The sequence below is a fragment of the Fonsecaea multimorphosa genome (genome assembly GCF_000836435.1).
Source record: "Fonsecaea multimorphosa CBS 102226 unplaced genomic scaffold supercont1.49, whole genome shotgun sequence".
In the NCBI taxonomy this organism is placed as follows: Eukaryota; Fungi; Ascomycota; class Eurotiomycetes; order Chaetothyriales; family Herpotrichiellaceae; genus Fonsecaea; species Fonsecaea multimorphosa.
This window is the reverse complement of record NW_015971683.1, coordinates 49,331-64,745: the sequence shown is the minus strand read 5'-3', so window position 1 is coordinate 64,745 and position 15,415 is coordinate 49,331. Positions and strand designations below refer to the sequence as shown.

The window sequence follows — 15,415 nt, the reverse complement described above, 5'->3', positions numbered from 1 at the left end:
CCTACCTAATAGCAATTCTGGCTCCTGTCAGCCTGTCACAGAAACTCGCTCGCTTCATCCCCCTTCTGCCTCCTCCTCTTCCTTCTCCACCACTACGACAGGGAATGAGCACAGACACCGACCGCAACTCACTAGCTGGAACTGAGATTTCAGATCAACCACCCACGCCACTAAGCGAGCAAGACGAGTTTTGTCTCTCCTTCTCCCTGGCCCATTTCTCCGTCTGTCCACCTGGTGATCACTGGAAGCTGCTGGGCCAAAAAAGAGGGGGCAGATCTAGTGCAAGCAGTGCGGGCGCCCCCAAGACTCTCGGAGTACGGCATGGCATGGCCATCCCCTGTGTAACCAACCAGCTACAAGCGCTGGGGGTTGCTGGTCAGCTCAGGTATGCCCACAATCATCCTAGTCGTCACAATTCAAAGTGCATGATGCATGATGCATGATACATGCACGTCGGTACTCGTCACCACTCTTGATGCTGCAGCTGAGGCCAAGGTAGACGAAGCTTTTGTGACCTTTCGAGCACGTCGACACGAAACTCTATCAACAAAAGCTAGCAACAACAGGTCATGATCCGCATCCACACTCGATCAAGAGTCCAAAACTCTCTCTGAGTCTCTGCTCTTCCCCTTCCGTCGTCCCGAAGGGCGGAACATTAAACGCGCCCGCATCTGATTCGGCTGCAAAAGCCGACACACCAAGGTTTGATGTCAAAGTGAGGTGCCCGCCCCAGCTTTGGACGGGCTAAAGAGGATGCCTCCACCTCCCCCAGCTCAACTCATGCATGCATGCATTTATTTCATTTCCAGGTGCTCCATCTTCGTCTTCCTTCTCGCGGTGCCGCACTTTGCTTGCGGGGCCTGATCCAGAAAGCCATGACATTTTTAATCCTCCTTTTAGTGCCTTTGATACGAGATCCGAATGCACCAGCCTCAGACTCCCTCCCCTGCTCTCACACACAACAACGGCTCAGCCTGATGACGCTCCAGCTTCTTGTGCGGGGGATCAACCATCCAGATACTTGTTGTCCCTTTCGCTCTGTCCTCTTTCCAAGGAATTGAACCACTAGGACCGGGGCACGGGTGGTCTTTGCATGAACCCATGTCCAAAATGCGGTGGAAAAGGGAAGCGGGTTGAATAGTGCATGAGTCATGACGAGTAGGTCCTTTCGGCCCTTCTATACGAAGGTGGCACTCTGTGGAGAGCTGCTTGGCCAGGTGACAAGGAGCGCACGTAACAAAGAGGACATGGGTGGTTGGTCACCGGTCCTCCCTCTGCCTCTGCCTCTACCTCTGCCGCTGTCTCTGCCGCTGTCTCTGATCCCGCGTCCACCTATGGCTTTCAACCATGGCTTTTGATTCTTGCTTTCGCCTCTGAGTCCAGGGCCTGCTGGAGGTCCGAGCTTGCAGGCGGGACCGCACTTCGCAAACAGCAATGACCATGAGTGGATATCTAGACAGGTGGTGTTAGAACTCCTGTCCAGGGGCCCGTACCCCAGCATCTCAACCGTGATCGTCGGCTCGAGTTGGACGCAGAATTGCGCAGGACCACAGTCCAAACAGAGTAATGGCCTGCGATCTCTGCGGACATTCCAGACCACACCATCCCAGGCCCGGGACTGAGGGCGGGGAAATCGTGCTCTTACTTGTCCCTAGGCAGTCAGTGGAGACCAGACCACCAGAGAAGATCCGAATGATGCATGTATGGACAAACGGTGAGTACGCTGGTGGATTCCTAAGGACGGTAGACCTTGCCCTCGATACTTTGTTGCGGGCGATGATGGACAGATGGGAGGGTGGGCGTGGAGGACGGTAGATCTTGTCCTCGATGCCTCGTTGTTACAGCGGCGATGGGTGGTCTTCCTCAACGCACGCCGCCGAGGGGAGAGAAACGCAGAATTAAATCAGTTGAATGATTCGGTCCAATGGACGTGATATTCATTCATTCAAGGGACTCAAGTGAATGTTCGTGATCTCATTCGCGTGGGATACCTAGGTACTTTGCTACTATGCCGTCGCCAGCTGTTGCCGATGCTGGTGTCGTTTTGTGGTGAGGAAATACAAAAAAAAAGAAAAGGGGAAAAAAAAAGAAAAAACCCGAGATGTAAATGATTCCCAAGCCATGAACTTTTTCCTTTTTCTTTCCTTCTTTTTTTGACAATTTTCCCAAGTATTACTTCCACCTCCCTGGCAAAAACAGAATAGACCACAAAAGAGACAAGAAATGGGGCAAACATAATCCATATTACATCGACTCTTTCTCAACGAGTGACGCTGGTCAGACCGCCAAACGAGATGATGGACAATTTTGGGGCAAATACTTGGTTTCCACGCAGGCCCTTACCACACCCATCTCGCGTCGCATGAGTGTGGCACATGCGTGGATGCTTTTTTTGCTCCTGGTCGATATGCTCAGTCGTACTAATGACAGGCAGATCTGGTGGCAGTCTGAGGCGATCAGAGGGAAACGGGCCATGGCGCCCAGCTGGTGCCATACTGCCAATTGAAGGGATGCTGGATCACGCAGAGCGTCAGTCGTCCAGGGCGGTCATGAACGAGACGAGGATCAAATACATACCGGTGCTTCTTGGACTGGACATATGTAAGACTGGTCGTTAGGCAGCGTAGGCCATGCAACAATAGCAGCAACGGTGGCTTGGTGGCATGGTGGTACCTCTATCGAGATAGATTTCTCTGCACGAGGCGGCGGAGGAGGAGGATAGCCGTAGGTCGTGCTTTGTTCAACTGGACGGCTGGTGACAGTAGGGGCGAGGCCGGGGGTAGGCATGACGGGAGATGGCCCGACCGCCGAGTTTGGTGGAGTGTATCCCCCAACAGGGTAGGCAGGTGAAGGGGGAGCATAGCTGTATGCCGCACCTTGGTCAACCTGGCGGCAGAAGGACATGTCGGAGACCGGTACGGGCCTGACTGCAATTGGCGCGGAGTCTTGTGGCACCATGTTGTCCCTCACGTAGGAGGTGTATGGCGGAGTACTGTGCTCCGAACCTTGGTTAAGCAGATGGCTGATGGGCAGCGCGTCCGCTGTCCCAGAGTCCCGCACGGGAACTGAGGTATTGGCATCCGGCTCAGGCCGTCCTGAAGCGACATCCTCAGCGCGAAATTCGGTGTCATTGTGCTCGATCGACTTGTTTCCGGTGGCAGTCGCGCCTTGAGGATTTTCTGGGCCTTGCCAGCGGATTGGAGGCAGTTTAAGTGAATTGATCCACCCGTTACCATGAGAGGCCGGTTGGGTGACTTCCGAGCGATCGATTAGCTCGGCCAACGCTGGAACCTGTGGAGAGCCCGACAAGAGCCATGGCATTTCGAACAATGGTAATTTGGGTATCCATGAGGCGGTGGCAGGACTACAATAGCAAGGAGAGCCCGAATAGTGAAATGCCGCCTGGGTGAAGGCCACCTCTGCAGACCCAGAGCGTGGTAACTCTCGCCGTTTGCAGGGAGGTTTACCATGGTGCGCATCTGGGACATCAGGCTCCACGAGCCTATCGTTCGTCTTTGTCAGTGACAAATGTGTCGAAGGACAAAACGAGAACCTACTTGTGCCGAGTTGAAGACGGGGCCAAGTCCGAATGGACATTGGAGGAGGAAGAATAAGGAGAAGGAGACGGCGGCATCGGAGGCAAATCCCAGTGTACTTGCTTCTTGTTTCTTCTGTTCCTCTCCTGTTGGTCGTCAGCGTCGGTGACCTCGAGCTCTCTTTTCTTGTTGGCCTTTTGCGCCTCAAGGTCTTTCAAGAGCTGGATGGGTGCTAGATTTAAAGCACAAGATTTTGCCATTGGTGATATGGAAGGGAACCGATGCAATCGGTGGCGGCAGCCTCAGTACGAAGAAGCATAGAGAGGGAATCGGCGAAGGATGGAGGAGACAGGTTTATAATTGTGTCAACATGGCCTCTGTCTGGAGAGACAGAGGTTAGGCTGAGCGCACGCTTCTATGAAGCTTGATACCGACATGCAGACTGAGCTGCAAGTTCAAAGGCATCTCAACCCGATCCGGATGCAGCTTGCATATGTCGATGAAAGATGCGGAACGTCCAGGGTGTTCAGGCCATCGAGGTGGCAGACCAGGAACTCGCTTTAGCCCTTTAGCCATGCCATGAACACCAGTTGACTGTAAAGCAGCAAATACGAGACCGACGGCGAATCTCAAAAACATCGATTGAGGGCACTCCATAGTCAATCCCCTCCCGCAGGTCTGCAGGTGTAGGCATTGGAATTCCCTACTTTGGAAAGAATGAGCATTGGTGGTGTGCAGACTCGCCCTTCATAGGATGGGCTGGGATTCCCTAGTGCGCTTGCAGGTCGTCAAAGGTCTCCGCTATCCCCTTTCACGAAGAGGTCGGCAGCTTCCAGGAAAGCCCTGCAAATCTCGGATCGTGGTAGCCTGCGCGAGAGAGACGGGCGAACCGGCTGCAAGTTGGATCTCGAACGTTGGTGGCGTCCCTATCGCCCGTTTCATTCGTCGATACGTCCGCTTCGAAGACACTTGGCGCGGGTCCCTTTGGCGGGCTATGAGAGGCAGATCCAACCACCGACTTTCTCGTGTTGAGTTGGTGCATTGACAGCAAGGGAAAAAGGAGGGGGTTTCATAAAAGCCACCACCCCGTCCAGTTGACACGGGCTGCCTCCCCCCTGGACATGAGATACGAAATTTCAACAAGGCCAAGCGGGACTTTTTCGCTCAAGATACGAAGCGGCCACGACGCTAAATCCTGGGATGAAGCTTGCGTTGTGGTCGACGGTCGCCCATTGACGCGCGGATGCAACTCAAGCTCCCCGGTAGCACAGGCACTTGCAAGGTCCCCCACGATCGCTGTGATCAAGCCTGGCGGGCCGTTGGCTAATTTTCCATGTGGTCGAGCGTCCTGAGCGTGGGCAATCAACGAAACCTGGGGGCTGATTTCTTTCAAACAATCCCAGACTCGCAAAGACCTAGAAAACTCAAAATGCAGCAGCTGGCAGAACGCCACGACCAATAGACGAGAGACGTTGCAAGGTCTCTTCCTGCGACTGACTTCAATGTGACAGGTCACATGCTGGAGAGGAGGCATTGCAGGCTGCAGCAGTAGTGTGGAGATCTCGCTTGTTGTTTCCCTGGAACAGCCCGAGTTGGAGTGAGCTGAAAGAGGTGTGGCGACTTGATCGAGCTTTTTTCAGTCCTTCCCCGGGAGCGCCTCTGTCTTGTGGAGATCTCTGGAAGCGACCTGAGCAAGTCCGATACTTGCAAGCGTTGCTCTTCTGGCGACCAAAGACGCCCTTGCTGGCCAGGGTGCTTCTCATCGAAATGGCCGATCCCCGAGCAAGGTTCGAAGTCGCAGCCATCTTCGATCCCCACCAAGATCGGGATTTCGCTCGCAGCAAGGCCTTAGCTCATTCTTGCGAGATAGCGTGAGGCCGAAATAGTTCAAAGTCCCCACCGTAGGCGATGGGAAATGGCAATTTTTAACTTTTGTGGCAAGGAGACCACAGATGTCAGTCTCTGGCACAGCCTGAGACTCCGCAACGATAGGATAGCGACCAAGGACGCTAACAGACCCAGCTCAACTGCATCGCTGCCAGGGTCAGTCTCAAAGCTTGGGCAGAGAAGATGAATGCATAACTGAATCCATGGTGTCAGGGGGGCAGTCCAGAATCGGCGGTCAGTGTGGATATCTCCTCTCAACCTTCCGGCACTTCCCAGGTCGCGGTGGGCGTCGTCCCGCATTGTGTCGACCTTTGGTGTACGGTAGTTTTTGCCGGTTGCTGCGGGATGTCCATGTGAAGGGCCAGTCGACACAATCACGGATTGCGCTACTAAGATGGGCCATGCTATCATCACCTTTGCAAACCCTCAAGAGTCGTGTGGTGACCAGGAAACATGCGCGAGCCAGCGTCGAGAAAGCAATGCACACCCGGATGCTTCTGGCAAGTCTCTGGCAAGGTGTGGCAGACGCTGCTCCTCTTCTCAAGTCTAAGACTCTGGGAACATCCTGGAGGTGTACCTAGTTGAATCCGCCGTCACCTGTCAAGCCCTCCAGTGACAGCAGGAAAAGGTGGGCAGCAAAGAGATGGTGAAACCAGGGGCAGAGCTTCCGCACTCAAGAGTCAGGTCCCAGGACGTCGAGAGAGGGGTTCGTGTGCAATCAGAAAAGTCCTCCCATCGCGCTAGTAGATAGAAAGAGTTATGCCGTCAACGATCGGTGGACTTTTCGGCCTTACTGTCCCAAATAGTCGCATCCCTAGGTCTACTGCCGCATCCAGGTAAGACAAGAGCGACTGAAGCGGCTCACTCTCCTCTGAAGCAAAGCCCGACATGCAAAGAGGTCCAAGGATCCTGGTCAAATGCTCCTTTGGTTGTCCACACAAGTATGGATGAAAGCAATTCCCCACCGTGTAAAGGGAAGGAGGCGAATCTGAGGCCCACTGCTGGCACTTGTCGTCCTTGGGGGAAAGGCCACCCGGACGTGAGCATCAGTGATCTCCTTGGGACTGGGGTGGATTTCCTGCACTGTACCAGCACGAGTCAGTGCTCAATCGTGACCAGGGACGCAGAGGCCATGAGTTTCGCCGAGAGTCGTTGGGGTTTGACGTGCTGGCTGTTCCTTGATGAACTCTTTCAAGCTCCAGGGTTCATGGGATCTGCAGTCGATTCGACCAAGGTTCAGTGACAGAACGGAGGACGCCGAGATGAAGTCGGTAAGATTCTCCTTCTGCTTCGGAGTCCCCAGGAGTTCATTGACATGAGTCGATCGGCTAGCATCTTCGAAGCAAGGAGCGTACGAGATGTCAACAGCCGACGACCCGTTCATCACATTCGACTCGTGTATTGCTTGTCCACCCCAACCACCTACAGACTTCCTCCGGGATGAAGAGCAGTTGGATCACCGCCGCCTTGGGATCCTGGAGCTTCTGGATCACGCGTCGCTGTTGCACCTCGCTAAGCGGTGTTTCAATCTCCTGACTCGATCTCGCACCTTGGAGCAGAGATCCACATCCTCGTCAACAACGCCGCCGTCCAAATCACACGCCCAATACTAGACGAGACGGCGAAATGGCCACGTCGCAAAGACTTCCAGAGCGACAAGATCTGGAGCAGCGTGACACAATCCAGGAGAAGGCTGTTCTCTGCTCGTTGAAAGCCTTTTGCCATTTCCGCCCAGGGCCATCTCAGATGGGCGGTTGGCGAAGGGAGGTCCTGACCTGCCCTTTCAAGGAGCCTATGGAGACGTGCTCAGCACACTAAAACCCCCAACCAGGCTGATAGTACAACACTATCACCACGGGCTGAGAGTCTGGCACGGTCGGATGCCACACGTCCACTCACGCTGAAGTTCTGTCCTGGCACCACAGTGGCCTCTTTCTGGTTCGGGAACCCGATCGTGGCCTCCCACCTGCCGGTCAAGAGAAAGGTACAAGGCCCACGTATGGTAGGTTCAACCGGAAAGTCTCCGGAGACAGTGTCTGTTCCGACCAAGTGAGAAACTTGACGTTCCGATTGTCCTGGCGTAGTATTGCTGGATCAGTAAGGAGGTTCCTGCAATCACTCGGAATGACAGAGTCCTCGAAGCTGACCAAATCGATCGATGGCGAAGGCCGGGGGTCCACAATGGGACGATAGTTCTTGTCAAGAGCAGAGGGTTGCTGCTGGCTCTTTGGTTGGCTCAGCCTGTTGGATTGTTTGCCATTACCGGCTAGAGTAAGCAACGAAGGCGACAGCATGGCCAGCGGGGACAGCGAGAACCTCGATGCAAAGCAGACATTGCTCAAAGCCAGACCACACAGGCTTTTGCACGGACAGCTTCGGCGCCGTTCCAAAATCTCGAGCTCCGGCAGCGCCCTTTCTACTCCGGTCTACTCCGCTTGAGATTGTTTGCCGGTCTGGGTATGGCGCCTTCTCTCAAAGTCTAGTTACCAAAGACGAGAGAGCCTTTGTCGTCCGTCAATACTCCCGAGAGAGCATTCCCTCTCACGAAATCTCTGCGCTCATGCTATTAGCGTACATCCAGAACGGAGTCCGGTCACTTACCTCCGCTTGCGCTTTATTGCCGTGAAACTCCTTCCGACAGGGAACTTGTGGGAGCAGGAAAGGGGACCGTGACGGGAACCCCTATATAATGTCATCGAATGGTCCTGGTAGTCCATGCACCATGTTCACCGTTTTGCGGACTCCGACGAGACAGCCTGGTACTGGGCACGATGGCCTCTTCCAAGGACCTTCCTCCCTTGACGGAGAGCTACATGAGGATCTTCTTCAAGTCTCAATTCTGCACCAAACCTCCACAATTTCCGGACGGGACCAATCTCTCCGGCAAAGGTATGTCCTCCACGATCACACACCCGGCGATCTGGACTGTGAGCCTTTATATCCGTGTGAAGACCCGTGTGCTGATATGACCTTTGAGAGCACATCAGTCGCGATCGTCACAGGATCCAATATTGGTCTTGGATTCGAGGCCGCCTGCCAACTGCTGTCTTTCAACCTCTCTGACCTGGTCCTCGCCGTCCGGACCGTTCAAAAGGGCCAAGGGGCAGCTGCCAGGCTGTCCAAACAGTATCCGAAAGCAATCATCAAGGTCTGGCCCTTGGATATGTCTTCGTACCAGTCCGTTGAAGCTTTTGCCAAACGGGCGGGAAGCGAACTGACCCGTTTGGACTTGGTCATTCTCAACGCCGGGGTGGGCAACCCTCACCTCGAAGTGAACGCGAGTACGGGACACGAAGCAATGATGCAGGTCAATTACCTTTCGACGATACTCCTTGCCATCCTCCTCCTACCGGTTCTGAAACAGAAATCTCCGCCCAACGTCCCAGGTCGTCTCTCGATTGTAAGCTCTGGGCTGGCTCTTGTTGCGAAGATTCCACCAAGTGAGCAAGGAGTTTTCAAGGCTCTCGACGAGCCCGACAAGTTCAATCCCATGACCAATTATTCCGTCTCCAAGCTCCTCGCGCATATGTTCCTATACCAGCTTCAGGACAAGGTCTCGGCCAACGACGTGGTTGTGAACCTGGTGGACCCTGGCTATGTCAAAGGAACCCAGCTTGCGCGTCAAGTCACTGGGATCGGAGCGGTGGTTACCTGGCTCTTGGGTGCGGCGACAGGCAGAAGTACAGCACGTGGCGCGTCGACGTATCTTGACGCCGTAATCTCGAAGGGCAAAGAGTCCCATGGGTGTTACCTCGCAGACTGGCAAATCCGGCCGTAAGTGCATGACTCTTCCCGTCTCTTTCGTGCCCATGTGCATGGGAAAAGACTGTTGACGCAGGCATTGTTCTCTCTAGATTCGCCCCAGTCTTGTACACCCCGCATGGCAAACAGCTAATCGAGCAAGTGTGGAGAGAGACACTGGAAGAGTTTGACTTCGTCGATGCCCGAGGCATACTGGATTCGATGAAGAACAGGGAGTAAAGAGAGGGATTGAGAGTGTCTCGGTTCGTGCGGAGTCGGGTACAATCTAATTAAATCGAGAATTCAGACGGGAGCAGGAGGAATCTACCTCTGGATCTGAGAAGGTGCGCTCGATTTCAAGATAGCAGCTGGACGAGGTAGACATTTGACTGGTGTCAGAGGGGTGGAGAAGGCACAATGGACAATTCCTCAAACTCTCTCTTAGCGGTCGTTTGCCGAGCTCCGGGGTGCTGTTGAGGCGAGGCTGGGGGAACTTAGGGGCCAATGGGCTAACAATGGGCAGCCACTGCCAGCCAGGCGCCTGGATTCTAGGCATAGCGCCACTAGTGGCTCCGTGCCGCACAGAATGCCGACTGGCCGACGATGCTGGCAGGTTCCAGCACCACCCGCAGCCTACTACCGAGTACCTACAAGGTACCTCGCCTCGTACTCCGTACAGCCTACCTACCAGGTACCTAAGTACCTGGTAGGTACCACTGCTAGCCACAGCTGCGGCAAACTACAAACCATGGCTTCGTCATTCCCAAATGGCACACTGGCACAAACTTTCCCATGTTCCCCCTCCATTCTCTCCCAGCCTCCCACCTTGTCGCCTCTTGAGCATTTCCTTGAGTCTTGAGTCATCTTCTTCCGACGCTCTCTTCTGCTCTTCTGCTCTTCTGCGAACATTTCCCTTCTTGTATAGATTTTCTTTGTTGTGCGTTGTTCGCACGACGTTCCCGGCTGCTCTGAGAGTCAGCCCGAGTTACACCACGCCTTGAGCCTTTTGTTCAACCTTGACAATTTGTACCATTTCGATTCAGGGTCGTTGCTGGTCTCTTCATTGAACCTCGTCTCGGACAATACCAGCGGTCGTCGCGTGCCCAGCATGGAGCCGACGACTCCAACCTCCGAAGATGTCGAGATGAACTTTGGCACCGATGAACCACCGTCGTATACCGAACCTCCGCCCCATGTAGCTGCCCGTTTCCACCGCAAACCCTCGGTGCGTCGAAAATCCTCTGCCAACTCGTCTCGTCGAAGCTCGCTGTCGTCAATCCACTCTCATTCCTCCGCGTTGTCGAGTCATGGCGGTCCCCGCAGCACGCATATCGCACAACATCTGCGACGCGCTTCCATTATTGAGAGTCGAAAGGCTCGCCTCGCGGATCGCGCTGCCCATGCTGAACAGGTCCGGCTCCGGGCTGCTGCTGCCAAAGCGGCGCAAAGGGCGTCATACAACGAGGAGAAGGCTTTGGCGGCGCAGGCAGCCCGGGAAAAATTGCTCGCGGAGATCGCAGCCCGCTGCGAGGAAGAAGTAAAGCGGGCCAAAAAGATTGCCGAGGAGACCAAGGAGAAGAAGGCCGCTGAATTGGCCAGGCTCAAGGAAGAGATGGCTGAGAAGTACGCCGAGGCCGACAGACGGAGGTCCATGTACCAGCAAGGCGCACGGCGGTCTAGGACAACTTCACTGGCGGCGGTGGAGGAGAAGAAAGTCGCCCCGACAGTGTTGAAGCGCCTGAACCGTGTCTATGCTGCAAAAGTCATTCAGCGATCCTGGCGGCGTTACCACACGCGCAAGGTCCTCTCCGACTTCTCGGCTCTGGGACTCGACCTGCAGCGAGCCAAGGCGCTCTCCTTCGAAGAACTGACCCAATTTATTTCCGACCAACGGACCACCGCTGCGACGACGGCGATGCTCAGACACGTAGGCGTCCTTGACAATGGCCAAGAAGACACGAGCGTCGTCCGGGTTTTCCTGAGTGCATATCTGATCCTCACACATCCGATACAAGCTTTCAGTCATGGTGGAAGTCAACCTCAGGAGCAAGAGCTCATGACAAAATCCCGCTCGCTGATCGAAACTTTTGAATCTTGTATCGGTGCCATGATGACGCCGCAGCCGCAGCCGCAGCCGACGTTGTCGCAGGCTCGGGTCGAGGCATTTGCCTTTGCCTTGAACGACTTCACCTCGACATTCGACGCGTGGAAAAGTGGGGATCTGGGTGTTCTCGTGGACATCATGGTCAATTCATTTGTCAACTTGGATCTGATCCTGCAGGCCACCAAAGACGATCATCACGGCCACGTTGCCGAGGACTATCTTGACGCGGTCCGACAAGAGCAGGTTAAACTACTTGCTCGGCTGAAGCGGCTTGCGGGGCCTGAGGAGGCGCTGTCGAGAGTTCGTACAGCAGTCAGAAGGGCTCGCAAGCAAAGAGCGGCAGAGAAGCGACCGAAGGGAACGGAACAAGTCCCACGAGCCTCTACACCTGCTGCCGAAGCGTCGAATGCGGCAGAGGGAACTCTGATGACGCCTCCTGCCACACCGCGGACCGGTCGGTCGGATCAGGGGGCGAGAGTTACAGCTTTTCCCGACAGTCTCTCGCAAATGATGACCCTGCTGCCGTCCAATCGGGAGATTGCGCACGAGATACTGATCAATGGGAGTTTTGAGGTACAACAACAACCTTGGACGGATGCGCGTCAAGGCTTGATGGACTCCTTACGGAAAAGCATGCGTGCTGACCTACGGGACGGAGACAGAGAGGCTACGGCAAGGTGGACTCATTCCATGGCAGGCCTCATTCGAGAGAAGTTGATGTTACTCATCAGTCCACGACATCCTCTTTACGCCACGATTGACGGCTTTCTGGACCCAGCTTTGATCAGTCAACAGTGTCGGAACGGCATGTTCTCGTACGACTCCTTTTTTAAGACCATCGCCGGCTTGATTGCGCAGATCTGTTCTCCAGGCCGAGACGAGATCGTGAGTGCCTTTGGCGCCAACTCGACCAGTGACACGGTCGACCGTCTTTTCGAGCTCATCAATATTATCGATTTGATGAGTTTGGATCACATCAACTTCCAATTCAGACTAGCCAGCCAGGCGGTGCTGGAACACGGTCACGAGCACGAAATTGCATCGTTCGGAAGGGATCTTGAGCAAGGTGTCCACACACTGGCGAGGACTAGGGACTGGTGGGCACAGGCGAAGTCGAACGTTGCGTCTCAGACCGTGAGCGCGTCTGTGGTGTATGCCAGAGGTCTGACCGACCTGGTGTTGCGCAACTCACATCTGAGCCATCGCGACATTCCCGAGACACTGCAGCTTGACTATATTCGCCTGCTCAAACTCAGAGCTCGCGTTTTCCACTTCGTGGCCATTTCGGCAATTCTGCTGACCACCAAGATCCGACTCAGGCGCAACAGGGAGTCTCTGTGGGCAAAAGATGCAGAACGGCTGATGGGTTTGGATCTCTTGAAAATCGACGCCAGCAGGGTCGTCTCCCTGATCGAATCATCCCACATGATGCCGGAATCGACCAAAGAAGGTCTGGCCAACTTCGTTGGGCGAGTTCTGCCTAGCGCCGTAGCTGCAACGAGAAACCTCGATGTAGCTGTGCAAGCGCAGCAGGATGCAAGCCTTAACCAAACAATGAACGAGCTCCCCGAGACAACCAACGCGGACGTATTCAGCGAGCAGATTGCGAGTTTCCTTCTCAAGACACTGCGTGAACATGTCTTCGCTCGACTTTCGGCTGCTAGCACGGCCGAGAGAGTGCGGACTACGACAGGTGCGGGCGAAGTTCTAGCACGCGCAGGCATGCCCGAGTTCCTGGAGGAGGTGAACCGGCTGGTGGATACCCTCGACCGTGTTCGGTCGGTGGACTGGAAGTGTCATGAGAAATGGTATGGCCAGATTGCCGGCGAGACTGCCCGAATATGAAGCATATATTGGAGTTTTGCATGAGGAGGATTTCTAATTCGGTAGGCGCTGAGTGGTGTACATCTTTTGACGGAGTGTTTGTGTATATTATGCCTTTACGAGACTACGGCGCGTGCGGCGACAGGGGTCATGTTGCATTGGATTCACCATGACGAGGAAGAAGAACACCAATACATGGATCTAGGAACACATGTCATCTAGCAAGAAACAAAATGAGTCTGCCGGCTTTGGCTGGGGATAAACAATGGATCTAGCATGGGCGGCGGCCTCTGCCACTTCTGGGTTTTACACCGATCGATTGATTGATTGATTGATTGAACCTCCCTGCTCAGCCGCGAGAACGACCGCCGTCTTCCAGGGTTGTTTGTATTCACCTACGAGGTAATGCCTATGTGTCATTATGTAGCCCATTCCGTCCGCTGTCGTTGACTCGTCCTCTTCAGCCTCGTAGTATGTATGTTCCTGCCCAAGGCCGGCCGAGGGACCACGAAGAAGATAATATGGGGGACGGAGGCTCCCGTGTCGATATGATTCGAAAGTATTACAGAGATAAAGGACAGGGGTAGAAAAAAGGGTCAGGGAACAGGGGAGAGAGAGAAAAACAAGGCATGACATTGGAAAATATTTATTTGTGTTTTGTGTTGTGCGGGTTGATCGAGCTGCGTTCTTCAAATATCCATCATCCATTTTATCCTGCGAGCGTGTGTCATGGTGGTTTGAGCGCGTAAACAAGCAGAAGGAGAGGGAATTCCAAATAAATGAGAAAACCAACACCCCCGGTAATTATCACGATTGCAGTGCCGGTGTCGTGGTCGATCTCAGGCTCGTTTCTGTAGGTAGAAACTCCCCCCTTTCGGTCCGCTTCTTCCATTCGAGGGGCCTCTTTGGTCGCCGAGATGGACTCTTGTGGACACAGTTCACCCTATGCACAAATCCCCCGGGCCTCTTCTGCATGAGAGACGTTCCACTCGTCGGTGGGCCGGAATCACGTCCGTCTCTCCCTCTCTCACCGCACCCACTTCTGCCCTTTTGTTCAACACACTTTTGAAAAATCTCAGTCACGTTCAGTTGAGATACTTATTGAACCAATCCGTCGCCTGCTTCGCCGCGTCGTGGTAATTCTGCATATCCTCCTCGCGGGCCTTGACGCAGAACCCGTGCGTGGCGCCCTTGTAGATGCGGAACTCGTAGTTATACCCGCCCTCACCGTCCCCTTTACTCCCCCCCAGAGCTTCGCGGAGCTGAGCCTCGGTTTTTGTCGCGACCTCGGCGTTGAACTGGAAATCCTTCTCGGCGATCGCGGAGGAATAGGGAGTCTTGAACGCCTTGACGGCGTCCACGACCATGTGTGGTTCCTTGATGATGTACGACGGGTGCCCGTTGAATTGCGCGTCGATGAGACGCTCACTGCCGCCCGCGACGGCGGGTTCCGTGCACAGCTTTGTGGCGGGCCAGGCGCCCCAGCAGAATCCCGCGACGCCCAGTTTCCCACCGGGGGGAAGCTCGGCGCGCACGTCGCGCGCGTATTTGAGGATGTTGGGGTACGGGTTCTTGGGGTGGCCCCAGAGCATGAACGGGATGGCCAAGGGGAGGAGCGTCAGGACCGTGTACGCCTTGGGCAAGAAGTTTGTGATGCTCAACGAAGTGCCCATCACCGACTCCATCTTGTCCAACACGGACACGGGCATTCCCCCGCTGTAGACGACGTCCGGGATCAAGACCTTGCATCCCGTGACTGAGGCATACTTGTCGGCCAGGATCTTGTTGTTGACCAACTTCAAGGAGAAGGCGTCAGGCAAGTAAATGATGGCGGATTTGGAGCGTGATGGGTCACTGCCGCCGGCCACGTAGGTCGTGATCCCATGGACGGTCTCGATCTTGCCCGTGGGCTCCGAGTGGTCGTGCACAGCGCCGCGAAAGCAGTCGGGACAGGACATGTTTGATTGGTGTTCTCTCTCTCTGTTTTCCAGGAACGAAGGATAGCGACAGCGGCAGGGCTGGATAGAGCTGCCTCTTTATCTCTTTGTTTTCAGGCCCGCTTTGGTACACAATGGAGGTGTAGGTGTGGTTGAGGGGTTTCGATCAGGCCGGAGGAGCTCTTTAAGAGGGGTCCGGGCCCGGGGCCGTGGGCTGTCCTGCTCCTGTCCAATACCCCGTCGCACACACCGGGCATCCGGCCCGCAAGGACAGCATTTTGTGTATGATTGGTGGCAGACAGGGATCGACGCTTGAGTTGCGGGTGCAGTGATAAGCTCTTCAGCGCCTGTTTCCTTCGCGAGCCACGTCGAGACTATAGTCACTA

At 54.9% G+C, this 15,415-nt stretch overlaps 4 protein-coding genes across 4 annotated transcripts; 2 read left to right on the top strand and 2 right to left on the bottom strand.

The window, feature by feature from the left end:
• Nucleotides 1-2,456: 2,456 nt before the first annotated feature.
• Nucleotides 2,457-3,796, bottom strand: Z520_12190 (uncharacterized protein; the record flags this gene model as incomplete). Its single annotated transcript, XM_016782677.1, has 3 exons — nt 2,457-2,513; nt 2,578-3,502; nt 3,558-3,796. 3 exons carry the CDS (start codon nt 3,794-3,796, stop codon nt 2,457-2,459), a joined length of 1,221 nt encoding a protein of 406 aa, XP_016626229.1.
• A 4,398-nt stretch (nt 3,797-8,194) lies between these two features.
• Nucleotides 8,195-9,404, top strand: Z520_12189 (uncharacterized protein; the record flags this gene model as incomplete). Its single annotated transcript, XM_016782676.1, has 3 exons — nt 8,195-8,312; nt 8,411-9,197; nt 9,278-9,404. 3 exons carry the CDS (start codon nt 8,195-8,197, stop codon nt 9,402-9,404), a joined length of 1,032 nt encoding a protein of 343 aa, XP_016626228.1.
• Nucleotides 9,405-10,272: 868 nt separating this feature from the next.
• Nucleotides 10,273-13,113, top strand: Z520_12188 (uncharacterized protein; the record flags this gene model as incomplete). Its single annotated transcript, XM_016782675.1, has 1 exon — nt 10,273-13,113. The coding sequence occupies one exon, from the start codon at nt 10,273-10,275 to the stop codon at nt 13,111-13,113; it is 2,841 nt and encodes a 946-aa protein (XP_016626227.1).
• A 1,064-nt stretch (nt 13,114-14,177) lies between these two features.
• On the bottom strand, nt 14,178-15,050 carry Z520_12187 (uncharacterized protein; the record flags this gene model as incomplete). The annotated part of the gene is made up of 1 exon (XM_016782674.1): nt 14,178-15,050. The coding sequence occupies one exon, from the start codon at nt 15,048-15,050 to the stop codon at nt 14,178-14,180; it is 873 nt and encodes a 290-aa protein (XP_016626226.1).
• Nucleotides 15,051-15,415: the final 365 nt, after the last annotated feature.